The 22,053-nt window shown below is 35.6% G+C and overlaps 1 protein-coding gene and 1 pseudogene across 1 annotated transcript; one reads left to right on the top strand and one right to left on the bottom strand.

Annotated features, from left to right (window-relative positions):
* The first annotated feature begins 518 nt into the window (after positions 1-518).
* Positions 519-3,080, top strand: LOC114282801 (protein BREAKING OF ASYMMETRY IN THE STOMATAL LINEAGE-like). The gene is made up of 3 exons (XM_082909738.1): positions 519-1,020; positions 2,506-2,732; positions 2,877-3,080. The coding sequence occupies exons 1-3, from the start codon at positions 718-720 to the stop codon at positions 2,986-2,988; spliced, it is 642 nt and encodes a 213-aa protein (XP_082765864.1). The 5' UTR covers positions 519-717; the 3' UTR covers positions 2,989-3,080.
* An 8,309-nt stretch (positions 3,081-11,389) lies between these two features.
* Positions 11,390-18,740, bottom strand: LOC145813190 (protein MICROTUBULE BINDING PROTEIN 2C-like; annotated as a pseudogene).
* Positions 18,741-22,053: the final 3,313 nt, after the last annotated feature.

Below are 22,053 nucleotides of genomic sequence, written 5' to 3'. Positions count from 1 at the left end.
TTCTATTGAAGTTAACTTTCTGTGTATTTCTTTTTAAATATATTTTTGGTTGCCTCCGCTTAAGGTTCTTTAGCTTAGGTAATTGTAATGGAATAGTATGGTTGTGATAATAAAAAAAATTAAATATATATATATATATATATTTAAAACAACAATGATAGGTGGCCCGAATTTTCTTGGCTTGAATGGCTCGAAACACCCAAAACGACGTTGTTTTAGGTGTAAAACGACATCGTTTTGACACATTCGAGCCATTTGAGCCACACAAATTCGGGCCACCAAACATTTTCCTATTTAAAAATCTACAGCCAATTATAATAATATCTTCAACAATGCTAGAGAGCCACAATTTTTGTGGCCACAATGGCTCAAAACTGCCAAAACGACGTCGCTTTGGCATATTTTGCACCCAAAATGACGTCGTTTTTGACAGTTTTGAGCCATTGTGGCCACAAAAATTGTGGCCCTCAAACATTTTCCTAATATCTTTCATTGATGTCAATTCTATCACTTGAAATGGAACCCTGTTTAAAAGATCAAAAACCCAACTCCTCTGCAATTTCAATTTTAAAAAAAATGTTTTTAATTATTTTTTGATTTTCTCAAAGTGATTCCCATTTTATCTCTCTACACTACTTGAGTTAATTAAAATGGTGTGACGTAGATAAAGAACAAGATACATTTTGCATTTCAACAGCTCAAGTTCCCAGAGGAACCATGGTGTTTAACTCTAGTGGTGACAACAAAAAAACCTTTCATGAGACGAACAAAATGGCTTCGTGCAATAACAAATGCGATGGAGATAAAGAAACAGTCCCAAGTTCAACACAAAGTAACAATATCGAGTTAGAAGAGAAGGAGATTGATGAGTCGAGCTGGCCACACTTTGCAGATGAGGATTACATTATCTTTTGTTTCAAAGAGGACGGAGTGATTCATGTGGTGCAGGACGGGAAGCCAGAAGTGTCCGATCATGTTGATCGCATGACCCGAAGCTCAACAAGGCCTATCAATCACAAGGTTAGCGAAAATCCATTTTTTTAATCACTTCAGAAGTGTCCGATCATGTTGATCGCATGACCCGAAGCTCAACAAGGCCTATCAATCACAAGGTTAGCGAAAATCCATTTTTTTAATCACTTCTCCGTGTTTCAAACACTGAGGGCGGGATTTGACACTGCAGTAATGTTGTTCTATTATAACTTAGGTTTCAAGAATAAGACTCTATGCATTTAATCGGCTCAAATTAAATACTTGCTATTTTTTCTTATTTTTATGTCGAGATATAAATATAATTTTAAAAAAATGAAGATAGTGAAATAATTATATTGTGTTTATTTTTAGAAATATTAAAAATATAAGGTATTTTTGTAATTATAAAATACTACCTAGAGATTCATTGATCTCCCTTATTGTCAGTTTTTTTTTTTTTTTTTTTTTCATTTACTATCTATGATGACTGACCAATTAGGATTGATGATCATTGATACTTAACATAATTATGTTTTGCATAAATCATATATTACATTTGATTTTCTAATTGTTATACATTATGCAATATTACAAATTCTAAAAATATTTTTTCGTAGACATCCTAACCATATCTATATTTTTATTTATTTTTTGCTATATCCATGTATAAAATTTTATTACTTTTTAACTAAACTTGATTTTGAAATAGAACAAATATGCACATATTTTCATTTTTTTGTTTTGAAAAACAGCTTAGATATGGTAGTGAGTATGTATAGAAAGCTTACAACAGTGGCAGTAGTAGTACAAGAAGCCATGGCCATGATCATATGTTGAATGAAGAATAGGAAATATATATTTATCCTACAAATGAGTCACCTTCTATCTCCTATAATAAAAAGGTGAAAAAATGCCTCTTGATGTTGTGCCTTATACTCAAATAAGAGTAATATACTAATAGTTATATATTCTGATTTCTAGCTCATTACACACTTTGGTATATATGCTAAACTCAATATATATATACATGTTACAGTATTTAAAAATTATTATTTAACATTCTTATTCTAATTAATGGTGCAAACATATATTATTTTCTTAATTTTTTCCCACAATGCCAAATAAACATATTGTTTGCGGGGACCCATCACGAGAAAAGTAGAGAAAATTTTACCAAATTGAGCAAATGATTTTACAATGAAAAAATTATTCAGTCGTCCTAGAATACCATATGACATTATTTATGAAGTGTTCCTGATAAATGAGAAACGTTAAAAAACATTAAGTGGGTTATCATATCTCTCATCTCAACTGTCTAACAAACGTGGGTCACAATTGTCAAATATGTAAAAATTTTCACTATATGTATTGGTTGGGAATATTAGAAAAATGATAGTTGATATTCTGAAATTACTGAATGACTTGTATTGAGTTTCATCATTGCATATGTTTTTCTATTTTGGAAATAAAATGCTTACTTATCAAAATAAATAAAATAAGTTGAAGAGAAAAGTAAAAATTATATTGATGTAGGGAAAGGGAAAATGCAACATGAACTTGGAAATGGACACCACATTGCATAGGGGTGTTTGGAGAGTGGATGAGAAGAATGATATCATTGAAGAAGAAGAAGAAGAAGAAGAAGAAGAAGAAGAAATCACTAAAGAAAGTAAAATGGTATTATCCACCACCACCACCCAATCAAGTGAATCCTCCACTGATCAATCTGATGGAAGCTCTAGTTCGTTTGCCTTCCCTATGTAAGTTCCCAACTATAACTTACAACCAACTATTCTAAATCTATACATTTATTATTATTAATTTTTTATTTTTACTTTTTTTGGGATTATTATTAGTTTGTGTAATCATAGTTGTGAATACGGAAATTTGAATTAAATATGCAGATTGTGCAGTGAAGGGATGGGAAGCCCTGTCCGAATGCCAAAACCAGACTCACTCCACTTTAGGAAGCGCCACAAGGCCCTGGCTACTCGTCTTCATTGTTGTCATTTTTGAAACTTCGCTTTTCTTTCTTTCTTTCTTCTCTCTCTCTCTCTCTCTCTGAGGTATTTTTCTTCAAAAAATTCTAGCTAAGATAAAAATTTAATCAAAATTTTATCATGATCATGAAGTATATGATGTGCATTTAGAGTTAGTGTGTTGTGAGTCATATGCAGAATAAATTATCCGCATTTAAATTTTGAATAAAATTTTGTTTTTCTGTTTTTTTGGGGGGGGGGTGGTATGCAGTACAATTGTTTTTCTTTACTTTTCTTTCCTTTTCTTTTTTTGAATGAAAAAAAAAAGAAGATACTTTGAGGTATCATCTTTGTATTTGTGGGTCTAGATCCCAGGATAATTGATTGCCGGCCTGATTTGATTCAACCCATAGAAAGAGATCTACCACTAATTCGAACCTAAGTCACACTTATGGAGACGGATGTCTTCTCCACTAGGCCACCACCCTTGTTTTTCTTTGTCGTTTCCATCGATCATGGTCACATGCTAGGTACACAGTATTGGGGCACATAAAAGTATACAAATAGTGCATTTTTTGGACTTAGATTCAATGCGTGCGCTGAGTAATATTTCAAATACAAAAATGCAATGGCACATCTTTATTAATTCATAATTTATTCTAAATATATTTATGTGGTAAAAATTAAATTGATAAAGTGTAAGGTTCATGAGTACAAAAATTTGAATCATTGATTCCTTTTTTATAGGGTTATTATTTAAAATAAATCCAATGCACAATGTACTTTCTATGCAATTTTTTAATTTTCTTATTATGTGCAACTAGCATTTTTGTGATTTTGATGATAATAGTATGTGTTCTAAAAAAAATGTTAGTAGTATAATACAAATTTAATAAAAATTTTATATAGAATAATGTAGCATCATATCGAAAGCTCTCTTTGAATCAACATAAACGATCAAGTCATGCTCAACTCAAAGCTCTGTTTGGCTATAACTTTTTAGTTACTTTTTTACTATTTAAGCAAAATAAAAACTAGACCATTTGACAGCAAATTTTTTGCTGACAACTGTGAAGATTTTGACAACTTATAATTAACAATCTCGTTTTACTTGAAAAGCAATGTTGACGGCATTTTTTCTTACTTGAATTTAAAGACTTACGAAAATAGAATCCGAAAAGATGGTTCAAACAGTGTTATATGCTAAGTAAACAACGTGATTAGCAATAATCTTTTTATAAAAATGTGTTTGCTAAACACACTTAACCAAAGCGTGAGAATTAAGTTCATAGGTGCACTATTTGTTTCATTTTTATTTTTTATTTTTTAATTTTAAATGTCAACTTGTTAGTGTCATGTAGTGCTTATGAAGAGAAAGGAACAAACTAACTTCATGGAGAGACAGAGTTCGACTGTAAAAAGCTCATAATATCTAAATAAACATCCTTTCCAATGAAAACAAGAAATATCTCATTTACCAAAATGCATTACTAATATAACTTCCCAACCCACCTCCCTCAGTTTCATTTGACAAATGATGAACCCCGCACATGAGAACATCTACAAACATGTGTACTGTGTTAAATATTTGAAAAACACATAATATGAAAGATTGGACAACAAAGAGAGTTCAATCTTGAGTGAATAATCATATGTTTATCAAGAGATAAATCTAAGTGCACAAAAAAAGTTCACAGAACGGAACAAAGAAGTGATATAAAGGGTAGGTCTCACCTCTTTTTTTTGATCGGCAAAGAAAACTTTATTGATGAAGCACGTACAAGGTACAATGGGAAACATCAATAAAGAGGAGCTAAGAGCTAAAAAGCTCAAACCTCCAGTTGGTGAGAGACCAACAAAAAAGAAAAAGGAAAAAACAAACAACAAAGCAAGGGGCAAAACTGCAGCAGATAACAAGAACACTGCACTACACTGCACTATAACAGAAACACACAACAAAGCAAGGGGCTAACACTGCACTATACTGAACAAAAAACCAGTAATCATCTAGCAGACCCAGCACCCACAGAGATGCACTGCAGCACCGCAGATATAGGCTAGTGCATCAAGCAAACCAGCAACAGATAACCTTGCATCTCCATGCCACTGAACCAGTATTAAGAAACTCTACCAAAACCCACACAAGGTCAAAGGACCAGCCAGAATTCAGACCCCCCATAGCAGACCACAGCAATGCATAACAGCCCAGAGCAGAGAGAGCTAACCAGTCCAAAAACAGTCCAAACCAGAACAAAACAGCAACCTGCAAGCTTGCAACAGAACTGCAGAAGTCACCACTGCTGGAGCATACAGATGGAGCAGATTTGCCTTAAGCTACATTGCCTAGCAACAGCCCAAACAAACAAACCAGACACCTTGCTTTGAATAAGAGCAGAGATGCAGATGGACACTCCTCTGGCTATGAGCCTTGAAAGTACACTCCATAGCCAACTGAACCAATTTAAGACAAACTCAACATAGACTTCAGAACAGACCAACTAACCAACCACAAAACCAGAAGCAATTCAGTACTTAATTACACACAGTGACACACTTGCCTCAAGTTGAAGATAACATCTTGCACCGAATAATTAAACCCCTTTAATGATGTAGAAACCCACAACGCGACTCTAGCCTTTATCAGATCTACCAATGCCTTCCAATCCGGTTGTGCCTTATTAAATAAACATTCGTTTCTGCTTTTCCACACAGACCACATGACTGTTAGAGGTATAATCTTCCAAACTGCTTGCAACTTCTTCTTCACTTTTATGCCTGGCCACGACAGGAGTAATCCCTCCACTGATCCAGGGATAACCCACTTATAATTCCACCAATTCACTAACATGGCCCACACTTTCCAAATGATAGGGCAGTGCAGAAAAACATGGTTTACGGACTCCACCCCAGATCTGCAGAACACACAGACAGCCGAGGCATTTGGGCTCAACACTCCTATTCTTTGCAAGAATTCAGAGCATTTTATCCTTCCTTTCCACGCTAACCAACTCAAGAATTGAACTTTGGGTGGGGCTATATTATTCCAAATGCACCTAGTGACTGTGCAATCCTCCCCTTGACTTGCTTCCATCCACTTCCAAATTGATGCCACAGTGAACTCTTCAGACGGATGACCTAGCCAAGCACAAGAGTCTACCACCCCTTCATTGAGCCTAGGCGCACTCTGCAGAAGATCATTAAGTTTTTGCACTTCCTCCTCTTCCCATGCTAAAAGTGGTCTTCTGAAAACCAGATTCCAGTCGGGATCTGCCACTCTTCGATGAAAAAAATCAAACAGCTTTCCATCTTTGTCAACTGATAGTGTGAATAATCTGGGAAAAGACACACTCAGATTTTGGTTGTGGCACCACCTGTCAGTCCAGAAATGCAACCTTCTACCATTTCCAACAACTAGCCTGTAGTTTCGCAAAAAGAAATCACGCAGGGCAGTGTTTACAACAGCCACTGACAATATATCTTTCCACGTATGTGATAGCCACACTGAACTAGAAAGAAATGGGCACCAACCACCACCTAAACCTCCATACTTACTACAAATCACTTGTTTCCACAACGCTGACTCCTCCTTGCCATACCTCCACCACCATTTAACTAGCAGGCATTCATTTACCTGGCTAAGATTTCTCACACCTAGCCCACCTTTAATTTTGCTTAGGCATATCTCCTTCCAGTTAATTAGGTGTACTTTCTTCCTGATTTCAGATCCTCCCCAAAGAAAATTGGCTTGAATTCTGTGAAGGGCTTTTGCAATGCCCACTGGGAGCTTAAAAATTGATAAGAAATAAACTGGCAAACTTGACAGGACAGACTTGATAAGTGTTACTCTGCCCGCAAAGGATAAATACCTTCTTTTCCAAGCAGCTAGCTTCCTCTTAAACTTGTCTATCACAGGTTTCCAAGAAGCCTTTCTCCTTGGGTTTGCACCTAATGGTAGCCCCAGGTAACTCATTGGCAACTTTTGACTGAGACAGTTTAGTTTGTTTGCAAAGACCTGAACAATATCCTCCTGCACACCTACACCACAAACCTTACTTTTGTGAAAATTGATTTTGAGTCCAGACATCAACTCAAAGCACCTTAGAATTCTTTTCACGGCTACAACTTCCTCCCACTCCGCTTCACAAAAAATAATGGTATCATCGGCAAACTGTAGATGTGTAATTATCAATTCAGATGATCCTACGGATACTCCTCTAATCAGTCCCACTTCCTTAGCTCTTTCCAATAGAATGTTCAGACCCTCCGCTACAATATTAAAGAGAAGAGGAGAGAGCGGATCTCCTTGCCTAAGCCCTTTCATGGGAGAAAACTCAGAAGTTGGTGAGCCATTTACAAGTACTGAAACTCGAGCTGTGGATATGCAGGTCTTCATCCACCCCACCCATTTCTCTCCAAAACCGAAGTTTTTCATCATTGAGTACAAAAACTCCCAATTTACGGAATCATACGCCTTTTCAAAATCCAGCTTTAGGATGAGACCTTTTTTCTTTGACCTTTTCCACCAGTCCACCACTTCATTGGCAATTAACACCCCATCTATAATGTGCCTTCCACTCAAGAATGCAGTTTGAACTTCACTAATGATGTTAGGCAGCACTTTCCTCAGCCTTCTTGATAAGACTTTAGCTATGATTTTGTATACGGAGGTAATCAAGCTAATTGGCCTGTAATCCCCCAACCCCACAGGATTTTCTTTCTTGGGAATTAAGGTAATAAATGAACTATTTATTCCTTGGACTAACTTTCCATTAGAGTGGAACTCATTCATCAACTGCACAAACTCACCTTTCATGATGGCCCAGCACTTTTGAATACATTTCAAGTTGAAACCATCCGGCCCCGGGGCTTTATTTCCCTCACAATCTTTAAGAGCTTCCCAAATTTCATCCTCCAGAAATTCTGCCTCTAACACCTCAGATGAGTCAACTGAACTAATTGAGTCAAAAAAACCTGACAGCTTTGGTCTATTCTTCCAATCTTCAGTGAAAAGGAACTTGAAATGACTCTCCACTGCCTGTTTAATCATCCCAGGCTCATCATAAGTCACACCATTCACGGTAACTGAGTTTAACAAGTTTAACCTCTGCCTTTTGGTTGCCATTAAGTGAAAAAACCTGGTATTTTTATCCCCATTTTCAGCCCATACTCTTCTAGATTTTTGGAGCCACAACCATTCCTTCTTCTTACTCAGATCCCAGACTAATTTTCTTGTTTCTATCCTTCGTTTAATCTCAACATCCTGTAGATTCCTCCCTTCAGCTATTAAATCCCATTCATGCAATTCGTCCTCTGCTTTTTTCAACTTCTCCTCAATGTTACCAAAGACTTCACAGTTCCACCTCTTCAGATGGGATTTCAGATTTCCTAACTTTTTCAAAAGCCTGAAGCTTGCCCAACCACTAACCTGGAATGCTTCCCAACAGTTTTTCACTTCTGTTTTAAATTTTGGGTGCAGACACCATGCATTAATAAACCGGAATGGTTTTGGACCCCAATCCCTCTCATCCTCCATAAGGAGAATTGGGCAGTGATCAGAGATACTCCTAGGTAGTCCCCACTGTTTGAGCTTGAACTCTTCCAGCCACCTAGGATCAATTAAGAATCTATCAATTCTACTCCACCTATCACCATCCATCGCATTACACCAAGTAAATTGCCTCCCCAGCATTGGCATATCTACCAACTCCAATTTATCAATCAATTCATTAAAATCCTTCATCCCTCTTCCCCTACGAGAACAACCCCTTCTTTCGCTCGTAAATCTGATTTCATTAAAATCGCCTCCTATGCACCAAGGGCTTGGGAAAGATGATTTCAGTGTTGATAGGAGCTTCCAAAGTATACTTCTTTTTTGTACATCATTAGGTGCATAAACATTAATAAGAGAACAATTGAAAGAATGATGGGCCAAACCTGATAAAAGAATGAAGTTCCTGGAGCAGCAACATTCCTTAAGCTCGAAATTCTGTGGATTCCACAAGCATAGCAAACCACCAGCACTCCCTTCTGCACCCACCTCCATGAACTCCAGCTGATCCCACGGCCAAAGTGACTTAACAAAATTAGCATCTACTAAACTTCTCTTTGTCTCCTGCAGCAGAAGAAAGTCTACCTTCCTCGCCCGAATTACACTTTTAACTTTTGATCTCTTCTCGGGTCTTCGCAAACCCCTGATGTTCCAAGATAATACAATCATAAAAACTGCACAACTCCAAAAGCCTCCTGCCGTAAGTCCTGCCCTGACTTACAGAGCAACACCTTTACCTTCTACCCTCTCCGAGTCTTTCTGTTCGAGTTCAGTCAGCTTGCCAATCACCTCTTTCTCCTTCCCTTGAAAGTCCAATCCCAGAATCTTCCCAACTTCCATGGTAGCCTGGGCTTCATTTAATAACTTGTTCCTCCTCCTGGTGTTAAGGCTCTGCTCTACTGACATTGAAATAGCCGCAGCTGCTGCTCTGAAAATGGCTCCTTGCTTGAAGCATTTCCTCTGCAATGCACCTTTTTGGTTGATCAGATTTTTGTTCGGTTTTGCCCTATGCCGCAGATTACCTCCAACCTTATTAGCTCTATTTACCACGGATTGTGTAGTCTTTCCCCTTCTTACTGGGTTGGCTTGTTCTGCTACTCTAGACTTGGCTTCTTGATGAACAAGGGGCCTAAGTTGAGTATGGGCTGCACAGTCACTTAAATCTGAAAGATCAGTGGTGGGTCTAATCTCCTGATTCCCATCCTGTGGCCCTTCCAGCACCACCTCTAAATTTAAGTTGGGCCTTAAAATCTCTGGCCCACTCAGGCTTCTAATAAACCCAGGAGTATAGACATGTCCTTCAACAATTTGAATTTGATTTCTTGGGGTTGCCGTATTCTCTATACCAACCTCCATGCTAGCTCCTCTGACTTTGTGATTTCCCATGTCATCCTCAGTTCCTTTTGCAGCTGATGGAGACAGGCACTCATTACCTTCACCTTTATCCCCTGCCTCTCGGTCCACCATAACCTGATCATCACCTGGTGCCTCATCTTTTCTGCTCAGCTCCTCCATCCTTGTGTGTTCAGCTTGAAGTTCATCCTTATCTGACCCACCATTTTTTGACATTTGATCTACTTCATTATGATCCGTATAACCACTAACCTCATTATCCCTGTATGAACTGGTGCAATGGCACGGCTTAAATGCTGCTGGAATCTCTTCATAAACTCTAACTGGGAAAAGACTACCATTGCATTCAACGTGAATCACCGTATTGATGAACTCCATCCTGGACGTAATTACTCGTACCTTTCCCCACTGAAGAAAGTTTTGATTAGTAGTGTCATCATCCAATTGGACAACTTCACCCCAAAGCTTGCCTATATCTTTGAATGTATTAACACTCCACAGATGAAATGGAACACCTATACAGATGAGCCATACGCACCTTTCTTGTTCAATATACTTTCCTTTCTCCCAATCTGTAATGGACTCACACCATTCTAGCACCCACTCTTCTAACTTAGATCTAGCCTCCCTCCGATGTTGCTGGGACTTGAAAGTTAACACTGCTACCCTCCCTCCTCCTTCTCTAATTCTTACATCCTCCATACCTCTTCTATCAACCTCCTTTTTGAACTCGTCCAAGGATATGCCTGATTTCAACTTCACTATTAAACTCTCGTATAGCCACCCATTGCCAACTTCCACTGCCTTGACAACCATCTTCGACTTCTCATTGCTTCCACCACTCTGCACTACTTCTGCAAAAGATCTTCGACCTATACTATCCCATCTTCTGTCCCCAAAACTCCTCTGTGGGCGCTGCATCATCTGGCCATCACCTCTGTTTTTCATTGCCTGCTGTTTAAACTCCCCTTTTTGGTATTCTGCTTTCTTCACTTTTAGAGCCTTATTATCGCACCATAGTCCATCAGCCTTCAACACCGCCATGTCAGCAGCCACCTTGCATTCGTATCTCACAAAACCAAACCTCGACCCCGTCGCTTTCCGTCTTTTTGACGGGATGAAGGCGTCCTTAACTACACCAAACTTATTGAACAGAGTAAACAAACACTTTGGGGTCATGGAATTTGGGATCTCATCCACAAAGACAGTAAACACTCCAACCTCCACTGATCGAATGTTTTGGTTAGCCTCACGCCTTCTTCTCAGCACCGGATTCCATCCTCCAGCCTCCAGAAAATGTGGTTTACTGCTGGTTCTCTCCCTTTCCCTCATATCAAAATTTATCTCCAGAAAGCTAATCTTGACTCTCTTACACACAGCATCATCTATTTTGGCCCAACATCTTCCTTGTCATTTTCCATGGTTTGGGAATTTGCACTAAGCATCTTTATTCTTTAATGAACAATGAATCAGTTGTAGGTCTCACCTCTTTGTTTCACATTTGTATCCCGTTATGTGAAAAATTTATGTATTCTTAGCGTAGTTGCCTGGAATCCCAACTAGGGACTTCGGTTGCTCAGATTTTCCAAAAACAAATTATTGAAGATGTAACCTTGCAGTGGCAGCAGCGGCAATAGAATCTTTGTCTTGCTTTTCTTTTGCGGCAGCAACAATGGCAACATAGGCTTCTCTAGCCTCCTCCACCTTCTGCATCTCTGCCTCGTCCCAATCGTCCTGTTCAAACCAACTCAGATTTTTCAACGAACATGTTGTATAGCAACCCAGCAAACAAATAGAAGATAAATGAATTGCTGACCTACATCAATTCCTTTTAAGACCTAACAAAAAAATTAAAATAAAATAAACTAAACTACGGGCTAATTGCTTATGATGATTTTGATCAGTCCACTAACATTTTATTCTGCATATTTTTACTTGATTGAAGTTAACCATGAACCCAAAGGCCTCGTTTTATGGCAATACATAGTAAGTTGATGGGTATCTATATAAATTAGTCATAACTGTCTTCTCCTCTCTGTTTGGCAACTGCTAAAAAAGTCACATTTTTTTTTTTTTGGAACTGTTTTTGTCTTTTGTGAAATTTTTATAAATTTGAGTCAAAATTTTTTAATTTCAAAGTCTAAAAAACTCTAAGAAACAATTTTTTGTTTTTTTTTTTTGAAAAAATCCAAATTAAGTTCACCCCCCAAAAAAAGGCCAAAGGCAGTAGACTTACAAACTTTTTTTTATGTCCGTAGTAGACTTAAATATGAGAACCCAACAAAAAAACTGCAAAAAAGCAATTGCCAAACCCTAAGAATTACCAATTAAGCATGAATTCAATGCTTCAAATGCAACCAAAAATTCAGAAAATAATAGTAATTAAACAGAAACACAGAAGAGGTGATGGTGGTGGGGGGTTTAACGAGCTTACCGTATGAGGAAGATGATTCAAATGATAAGGTGTGACATCATAATCTTCAGCAGACATGGTGGGATGATTCTTTGTCAAGCCTTCAAACAACGACAAAAATGATGAAATCTCTCCTTGCATGGAACCTAGGTCTTCATGGAGCTTTTCCACTTTTTTGTTGGAGTCATTGCTTCCCATTGTAATTTTTCAAGTGCTGTCTGTTTGTCAGCCAGCTTAATCTGCAGAAAAAAGGAAGGTAGTAACAACGATGCAAGAATTCTCCAACAGAAGGGGTGTGCACCAACCCGTGTTTGTTTGTGTGTGTGTGTGTGTGACTTCCAGTGCAAATTACTGATTCACATACTAAGCAAGCGTAATCCAATATCAGGAAAGAGTTTAAATTATGAAAACCTTTTTTTTTTTTTTTCTTTTTTTGGTGGTGAAAACTGGTTAATTTGAAGTGAAGAAACAGACAATAACTAGGTTGTCCACAAAAGGGAGTACTTCTCAAGGCAATACTCCATGATTGGTAGATTGGGCCAAGGGAGCTTCTATTTGCACACCACACTTTGTCTCAATGCAGACCATTTTTTTGTCGTACATAATTAGGCAGGATGGAAGAAACTAAGGAATACATCAAGAGTCTTGTGCAATCATAGGATTTCAATTAAGTTAAGCAAAAAGTTTTATAGGACTGCTATAAGATCCACTATAATGTATGGTAGTAAATATTAGGCAACTAAGGAAAAATATGTTCAAAAATTGAGTATAGATTAAATGATAATATTGAAAAGGATAAGCTGTGTTACAACAAAAGATAAATTAAGAAATGAACTCATTAGAAATAAGATAGAAGTGACATAAATTGAGAAAACCATTTGTCTTTCAGACGGTATGATCATGTGCATCATAGACCAATTAAATCGCTTGTACAGAGGAGTGATTTAATCAACATGGAGGGTGGTAAAAGAAATGGAGGTGGGCTTCAGAGAATTGTGGTTTGAGGAGAAAAGGAAAAAGAAAATGACTATATTAAAATCGAGGGTTTGACTACAAATAGTAATTGGAAAAAGATCCTGTAGCTGACTATCTTAAGATCTTGTTGAGTTGAGTTTATCAGACAAAATATCTTAGCACATTAAGTTGTAAAATTAACTTGTTTATTTTGCACATCAAAAATTTCAAACTCGTCTAAAAAGACAGAAAGAGAAATAAGTAATAGAAACATAACTGAAAAAGCATGCCTTAAAAACAAACTACTGAAGCTCCCTATGTTATCTTGTAATGGATGACATAAATACAGCCAGGTAAACTTACCCTTTGATTTGAAGAAAATTATTATATCACCTTCTATATGTATCTATCTTAGTTTATGTTGGAAGTCACAAACCATTGCTAGGTAATGTCACCCTGCCATTAAAATGGGTCATTCGCTGATTTTGAGACCAAAATTTGGAATTTAGATAATGTTTGAACTAATATTCTATCAAAACAATAAGGTCAAATAGTAATATCTTCCACTAATATTCTATCAAAACAAGAATCCATTACATTAAATTATACTAAATGTCCAAGCAAGAGCTCTAAAATGGATTACACAAAATTTGAAAACACAAAGAATTTTAACAGAAGCATAAAAGCATTAGACAGATACCTTTGCATCAGATAGTTGTAGTTGAGTAGACTTGATTAATGAATCCTTATCTGCAGCCTGGTGTTTCAGCTCCTCAAATTTTGCATTCATGGAAGTCATCTGGGTCTTTGAAATCTCTGCTAATTTCAGGAGTTCCTCTTTCTCTAATAATTTCCTTTGAAGATCTTCCACTTGTTCCTTTAATGCAATCAACTCCTCTCAGTCCTTTTCTGTTGGTAATGTCCTGGAGGAGAAAATTGAGAAACCGTCAGGAGCGTCCATCTTGGTTATCACTGGCACTCTTCCCTTGATCCTTGTCTGCATGGTCCCTCCGTTTTTTAGTTGGAATAGATTGAGCTACATTCCTTCCTTTCGGTTAGTTAGCTAAAACATTAATTTACAAGAATCTAACATAAGCTCCCACTTAAAGGTCCATGAACAGAAATTCAAATCACCTTGCATGAGAACAAAAACTAGGAATAGACAGAAGGTTCAAACTAAATTACCACCTACAAAGAAACATAAACATGAAATTATGATATGAACTCCTCTCTCTCTCTCTGCTCTCTCTTTCTAACAAAACAATTTGCTTTTATAAACATAAAACAAGCAAAAAAAAAAAATTAAAACTAGTATGTTACGGGGAATTGGATCATGAAAATAATGGTATTACTTTCTTTCTTTCTTTTTTTTTTTTTTTTTTGTATAAATACAACCTTATTAGGGCACCCAAATAGGTGCCTCCCTTATACAACAAAACTATTTATTCGAAATGTGAGAAAGAAAAAATGCCACAAAAAATTCCCCATTCCCATTCCCCTATAATAAATTTTCCCCATTCTCCATTCCCCATTCCCCATGGGCATCACCCTCCCCATTTCCTAATGGGTTTAGATTTTCTCCAATCCACTTTAATTTCCATTTTTATTTTTTATATTTAATGTTAACAACTTTTCTTTTTTTTTAAGGTTCACAACAAAAGCTAAATATATCTTCAATCTTTTTTCTTTTTTTTTTAATATATTTAATGTTAACAACTTATTTTTTTTTTTTTTTTTTTTAAGGTTCACAACAAAAGCTAAATATACCTTCAATCTTTTTTCTTTCTTTTTTAATATATTTAATGTTAACAACTTATTTTTTTATTTGTTTTTAAGGTTCACAACAAAAACTAAATATACATTCAATCTTATTTTATTTTATTTGGTTCAACAACAAAATCAAATACACATTAATTAATTAATTAAAAAGTTTGTTTTATAATAATCAAATATATAATTTTGAGACAATCAAATAAGTTTTAGTAATTAAAAAAAATGTGGAAGAACATGGAAGATTAAAAAAAAAAATTACAACCATCTCTCTCTCTCTCACTCTCTCACTCTCTTCCCTGCATGTTATAAGAACCTGTTCACAATGTTATAAGAACATGTTTGAAGAAATAAAATGTGAAAGAATCTATTTGAAGAAAGTGTTATAAGACCCATATTAAATTACATCAGGGCATAGACAAGGAATTGTTTGTTGATCTTTTAGCCACGGACATTTTAGACATTAAACCATCTTTCTCTTAGCAAATTTGAACCATTCATTTTAATTTATCCAAAATCTAATTATACCTTTTAACAAATCTGAACCACTCATTTTAAGATATCTATGTCTTACCACACCCAATCCATCCTCCATCTTCTTCGTTTAGTCCCCCATGAATTTTGTTGTTTGTTACTTTTAAAAAACAAAAAATATTTTTTCAATTAAATTTTTACTAATTTTAGAACACCATCACCACTATTCTCACCTTCACTATCACACTACTATCACCATAGCCACTACCATCATCACTGCCGCCATCACCCCACCATTATGTCACAATTTCTACTTTCACATTCGTTTCATCACCACCACCACCAAATATAAAAATATATATTTTTAATTTTTTTATAAAAAATATTTTTCATTAAAAAATATTTTCTATCTAAATAAATGAAGCATAACATTGGGAAACAAGTTGATTTCAGTTAAATCTGTTCATAACTAAGAAAAATTCTTTTATTTTAAAAAAAAATTATTTAGTAAGACTTTGTATCCCCTTTTTGTTTTTCCAGTAAATAAATCTTTGTACACATCCTTTCTAACAAATCACGACTCATGTTTGTTTCGATTCTCTACAATTTCCTTATTTTCAAATACATTCATATATATATATATATATATATATGTTGTATAAATTGTGTGAAAACATAAAACAAATAGATTCATGCTCGTTAATTGAAATTTCAGAACAAGCAAACCATTCTGAAAATTACAATACATAACAAAATAAAATAACATAGAAAAGCAAACCGAAACCTGCACTAGACAGTGTCCTTAATTTTTTTAAATAAATTTAAAAAATTCTAGATATGCATAAAATTTGACAAGAATAATGTGACAATGTTAATTAAAGTGTATTTGATTTTATTGTTGAGCCAAATAAAATAAAATAAGATTGAATGTATATTTAGCTTTGGTTGTGAATCTTAAAAAAAAAATGGCTGTGAACCTTAAAAAATAAAAAAATAATAAAAAAAACAAAAGAAAAAAGATTGAATGTATATTTAGCTTTGGTTGTGAATCTAAAATTTTTTTAAAAAAAAATGGTTGTGAACCTTAAAAATAATAAAAAAAAAGATTGGAGGTATATTTAGCTTTGGTTGTGGATCTTAAAAAAAAAATGAAGAAGAAGAAGAAGTTGGTTGTGAACTTAAAAAAATAAATAAATAAATAAAAGAAAAAAGATTGAATGTATATTTAGTTTTGGTTGTGAATCTTAAAAAAACAAAAAAACAAAAAAAAAAAAGAACATATGGGGAAATTAGTGGGTACCCATCCCCAACCCATCCCCGGTGGATATTTAAAGAATATCACTTGCCCTACCCAATGGATAAGGAAAAAAAAGGAAAGATTCATGTATTCGAGTTGGGTCTCCATGGATACCCACAGGGTAAGTTATCCATTGACATCCCTATCCTTAAGAGACGGGTTTAAACTCTCCTTGAAACCCAACCATACAAGACACCCAAAAACTTGTCATTAACCTGACTAGGCTCCTTTACTCCTTCCCATATTTTGTGGACTCTTCTATACTTGTAAAGTATATGTGTCAAATACTCGACATTTGAGTAAGGGTGGTATGGATATGTATTCGACATATCTAATAAGACATGCACTCAACATGCCTAAGTAGTTGATGTTACTATAGAAATATACATAAGATTTCCATTTTGTTCATAAACATTAAAATGTTCTATGTTGGTTTGTAAATGCCATTTTATCCTAAAAAACATGTTTATAGATTAGAATAGGTAGTTGATATATTCTAAATAGTTTATATTGGGTACCTAGAAAAAATCTTAAAAATTATCTCAAAAATAAAATATGTGAATAATTTGAGTATGACCAAGACAAAATTTGAATCTATGGCATATACTTCAATTTTGAGGTAATTTTTGAGATATTTTTCAGGTACATAGATTTTCGATTGTTTTTGAATAATAATAATTATTATTATTATTATGAAATATGAACAAATTTGAATTTTTGTTTGCAATAAAGTTTTAAACATTAATATTGTTGGTGGGAGTGGGTGCAAACCACTTATGGTGATTCACAATGAGAGGATTGACATTGAACTAAACTCAATTTAAATTCACTCAAATAATTTTGAGAAACAAACAGAGCATGAACTACAATCTTCTCTTCTTTTTTTTTTTCTTTCTTCCACACCCTGATCTCTACGATAGATAGGCTATTTATAGATGAATTAGACAATGTAAAAACATTAAATGCAAATGCAACTGAGGCTATAAATTTCAAACAGTTGCAGCCAACCATTGTTGAAAATCTTGATTTCAGCCTCCATGTTTCTACTCTTAGCTAGGCCGGTGGAAAAGAAAGATTTTCATTATAGGTTCGCAGTAAAGCAAGATTACTTCACAACATCCCCCCTTAATCTTGATTCTCCATGTTGCTTCATCCCGAGCATCATCTTCATTCTGTTGAACAGATCCTTTTTCAATGGCTTCTTGAAAATATCTGCAAGGAAATAATTCCACCTCTTTATTTTTCACATGCTCTTAGATAAAATGATAGCGGGTGTCAATATGCTTACTTCTTTCATGATAAACTAGGTTCTTTGCTAATGCAATTGTTGAACGATTATCAACGTAGATCTCAGTAGGATTTTCTTGTGAAAATCCTAAATGCTTCAACACATTTCTTAACCAATTTGCATGGCACACAGTTGAGTTATCTGCAACATACTCAGCTTCGCAACTTGACAGTGTCACAATAGCTTGCTTTTTGGATGACCAAGTGAACACTGTATTTCCTATAAAGAAGCAAACCTAGTAGTACTCTTTCGTTCATCTAAGTCACGTCCCCAGTCACTATCTAAATAGCCAACAAGACTAAAATTATCAGTCAGTTTATAGAATAAACCATCATCGATTGTACCTTTGATGTAGCGAAGAATCCTCTTTGCTACATAAAGGTATGACTGATCCGGTGTTTCCATATATTTGCTAATCAATCCTACTCCATAGAGTATGTCTGGCCTGGTGCAAGTAAGATAACGAAGACTTCCAACTAAGCTCTTGAAATAAGTTCGATCCACATCACCCACCTTTGTACCTTTTTTGAGCTCCACTCCACTGTCTACAGAGTGTTCACTGGATTGCAATTCTCCATTCCATATCTCTTGAGAATTTCCTTGGCATTGCCATTTTGGGAAATAAAAATTCCATCTTTTCTTTGTGCCACTTCAATGCCGAGAAAATGAGGCATCAATCCAATATCTGTCATCTCAAATTCTTAGACCATGCTTCTTTTATATTCCTTGAACATGGCTGGATTGTTGCCGGTGAAAATTAGATCATCAACATAAAGAGAAGCAAGCAACATGCTTCCACAGCTTCCTTCTTCAAATATAGTGCGTGCTCATATGGGCATTTTTCAAAACCATTGTCATGAAAATACTGATGAATTCTAGTATTCCATGCACGCGGAGCTTGCTTTAATCTATAAAGTGCTTTCTTCAATTTGTACACTTCGTCTTCATGCCCATTCTGAACATACCCCGAAGGTTGTTTAATATAGATTTCTTCTTCAAGAAAACCAATAAGAAATGCAGATTTCATATCAAGTTGATAGATCTGCCACTTGTGCTGGGCAGCCAAAGAAATCATTAGTCTGGTAGTCTCCAACCGGGCAACTGGAGCAAACACCTCTCCATAATCAATTCTAGTTCTCTGTTTGTAGCCTTTTGCCACTAATCTTGCCTTGTAGCGTTGCACTTCATCTTGTGTATTTTTCTTTGTCTTGTATACCCATTTCACTCTAATGGGTTTGTGCCCCTCCGGTAGACTGGTGAGCTTCCATATGTCATTTTTCTCAATGGCATGAATTTCTTCATCCATTGCTTTCTTCCATTTATCTTCTTGGATGGCTTTTGAGAAAACAAGTGGATCACTATCTGCAAGTAGGCAAAACAAATTCAAATCTTTTTCTTCTATGGCTTTTGTGGGTTCATATATGTCTCTTAAGCTCTTTATTCCTCTATGTCTTCTGAAAAAACTATCATCTAATGATGATGATGATGATGATGATGATAATGATGATGATGGTGTGCCAATTCTATGAGATGGTGATGATGGAGTACCTCTTATATGTGATATGGAGGTTCCACATGTAGAAGTTTATGGCTCATCTGGGACTTTTCCTCTAATTTCAACCAGAGTTTTTGATGTTTCATCTTCAAGAGTGAGTTCTGCATCTTTAACAACTTCATCTTGATTCCAGTTCCAAGCTTCTTCTTCTTCAAATATCACATATTTACTTATGATCACCTTTTTGGTAATGGGATTATACAACTTGTATCCCATTATTCTGTCTCCATATCCGACAAGGATACATTTTTCTCCCTTATCATCGAGCTTAGTTCTTCTTGCTTCTGGAATCTTGGTGTATACACCCAAATATTCTGAGATGGTTGACACTTGGCTTATGTGAACTCCAAGCCTCTTCTAGAGTCATAGAGTAAAGGCTCCTAGTTGGGCATCTATTTAGTAGATACATAGCACATGATACAGCTTCAGTCCAAAATTGCTTAGGCAATCTTTTTCCTTTCAACGTGCTCCTTGTCATATCTAAGATTGTGCAATTCTTCCTTTCAGCAACACCATTCAGCTGCGGCGTATAGGATGGTGTTGTTTGATACTTGATTTCATGCTCTTTGCAATAATTCTCGAAAGTATCTAATGTATACTCTTCACCTTGATCTGATCGCAACATTCTTCAATGGGGTAAATTTGATCAATGGAATTCAACACAAGAACCTTGTAAGACTTTTGGGTTATACCATTGAAGGTCCAGATTGCTTTGTTGTTTATGAATTTGTACCCAACAAAAGCCTTGAGAGGCATGATTCCCCACTAGTGCACGATACTCCTATGGTATGGGAACTTTGAGCTTTCCATCTCTCTCAACAATTGCTTGAACCTTCAACCGATGTGTCAAGCCATGAGGGTGTCTACTAGGCACTATTTTAAAGACATAACATTGACTGGTTAGTAATTAATTAAAGCAAAATCATAGAAGCAATATTAGTAACTTTTTTCTTTTTTTTGTTGAATAAGTCATAAAATAAAATGACAACATATAGATATATACAAAGGGCATTCCCCAGGCCTTATAACACCAAACTAATAAAACTAGGGCAGACCATGATGTCACGACTCGAGTACGTAACCTTGGTACGTGGGCATCATTGGTAGTTACAGCAAGTAACATGACCAAAGAGGAGTCAGAATTGTCTGTGGCCATTGCTTAGTAGTTGAGTGGAAATAGTGCTTCGCGGTGAGTTATTAGACTTACCTGATAAACTAAATCTATGTGAATTTTAAAAAAAAGTTGGCATCTTCTTTATGATGAAATACTGTTTCCGCTTGCCATTGTTCTTATTGTCTATTGTTATTATATCAACTAAAAGCATTCTTGTTATGCATATTAAACGTTGCTTGTTACTACACAGTATTCATGAATTGTGAGTACTATCATCGGGATGGATATTTCGGGTTGTAGTATCTTATTAAGCTCATCGCTCATTGGCATTCCCATTGCCCTGGCATTTTATGCCAGGTACCAAAAAAACTGAAGGAAATACCGAGGTCTTGGAAGGCAACATTCAGCCTTGGTTAGCTTGAAGTGTGCCCATGTCCCATGTACCATTTTTCTGAGTTTTCTAGTTTTTCTCTAGTTTCCTTTTTATATTTGTGTTTTTCTTTCATAAATGTACTAAGACTAAGTTTTAAGTTTGATTGGAGTTGTAATTTAAGAACTTTTAATTTCTGTTTTCTTAATTGATGACTGATGGAAAACTTGGTAGTAACAATGATTAGAAGTTCTTAATTAAGAAAATTGATTTTAAGTTTTAAACCTTATTATGATGTCCTCAAAATTTGAGGCGTCACAACTTGGTATCAGAGCTCTAGGTTAGAATACCTAAGGACGGTGGGAAAGGGGTTTAACCTCAATTGAGGGCTAGTGTCATATGTTAGAAGGAATAGAGTTATACGACTCACGATTTATGCAAGCTTTATGCTAATCATAGTAACTATCCTTGTTTGATCCTAATTGTACCTCTAACTTGAGGCCAAATTTGTCGGATGTAAAATTATCACTTCTCTTTCTCGATTGAACCTTTCCAATTCGACAAAGTATTGCCTTAGGATGAGCAATTGGCAATTTGTGATCCTTGACTATTGTATTGTATTTTGTTTTCTTGAAAACCAGTTGCACTTTTTTAATCTTTACAGGGTAAAGAATCTTAGGTTTTTGGTTTGAAATGTATATAGCCAAATGCAATTTCAATTTCAATTCAAATATCTAGTTTAGTCACCAGCTCTATAATCTTAAACCTATTAAAAGTCTAAAACCATCATGTCATCTGAATGTACCGTCTATTCAAATTCCATTTGAATTCTTGTGTTAATTATACTATTGTCGTAGCCACGTCATACTCTTTATTCTCTACTACAATTGTGTGAATCTTGGGATTAGAGTCAGGTCAATTAGAAATGGTCATGAGTGTAGAACCACATTTAGGTAGTTTAGTCCA

The sequence above is a fragment of the Camellia sinensis genome, chromosome 15 (genome assembly GCF_055761805.1).
Source record: "Camellia sinensis isolate YWXY chromosome 15, ASM5576180v1, whole genome shotgun sequence".
NCBI lineage: Eukaryota > Viridiplantae > Streptophyta > Magnoliopsida > Ericales > Theaceae > Camellia > Camellia sinensis.
The sequence above is the reverse complement of the archived record's forward strand: the minus strand, read 5'-3'. Positions and strand labels throughout refer to the sequence as shown.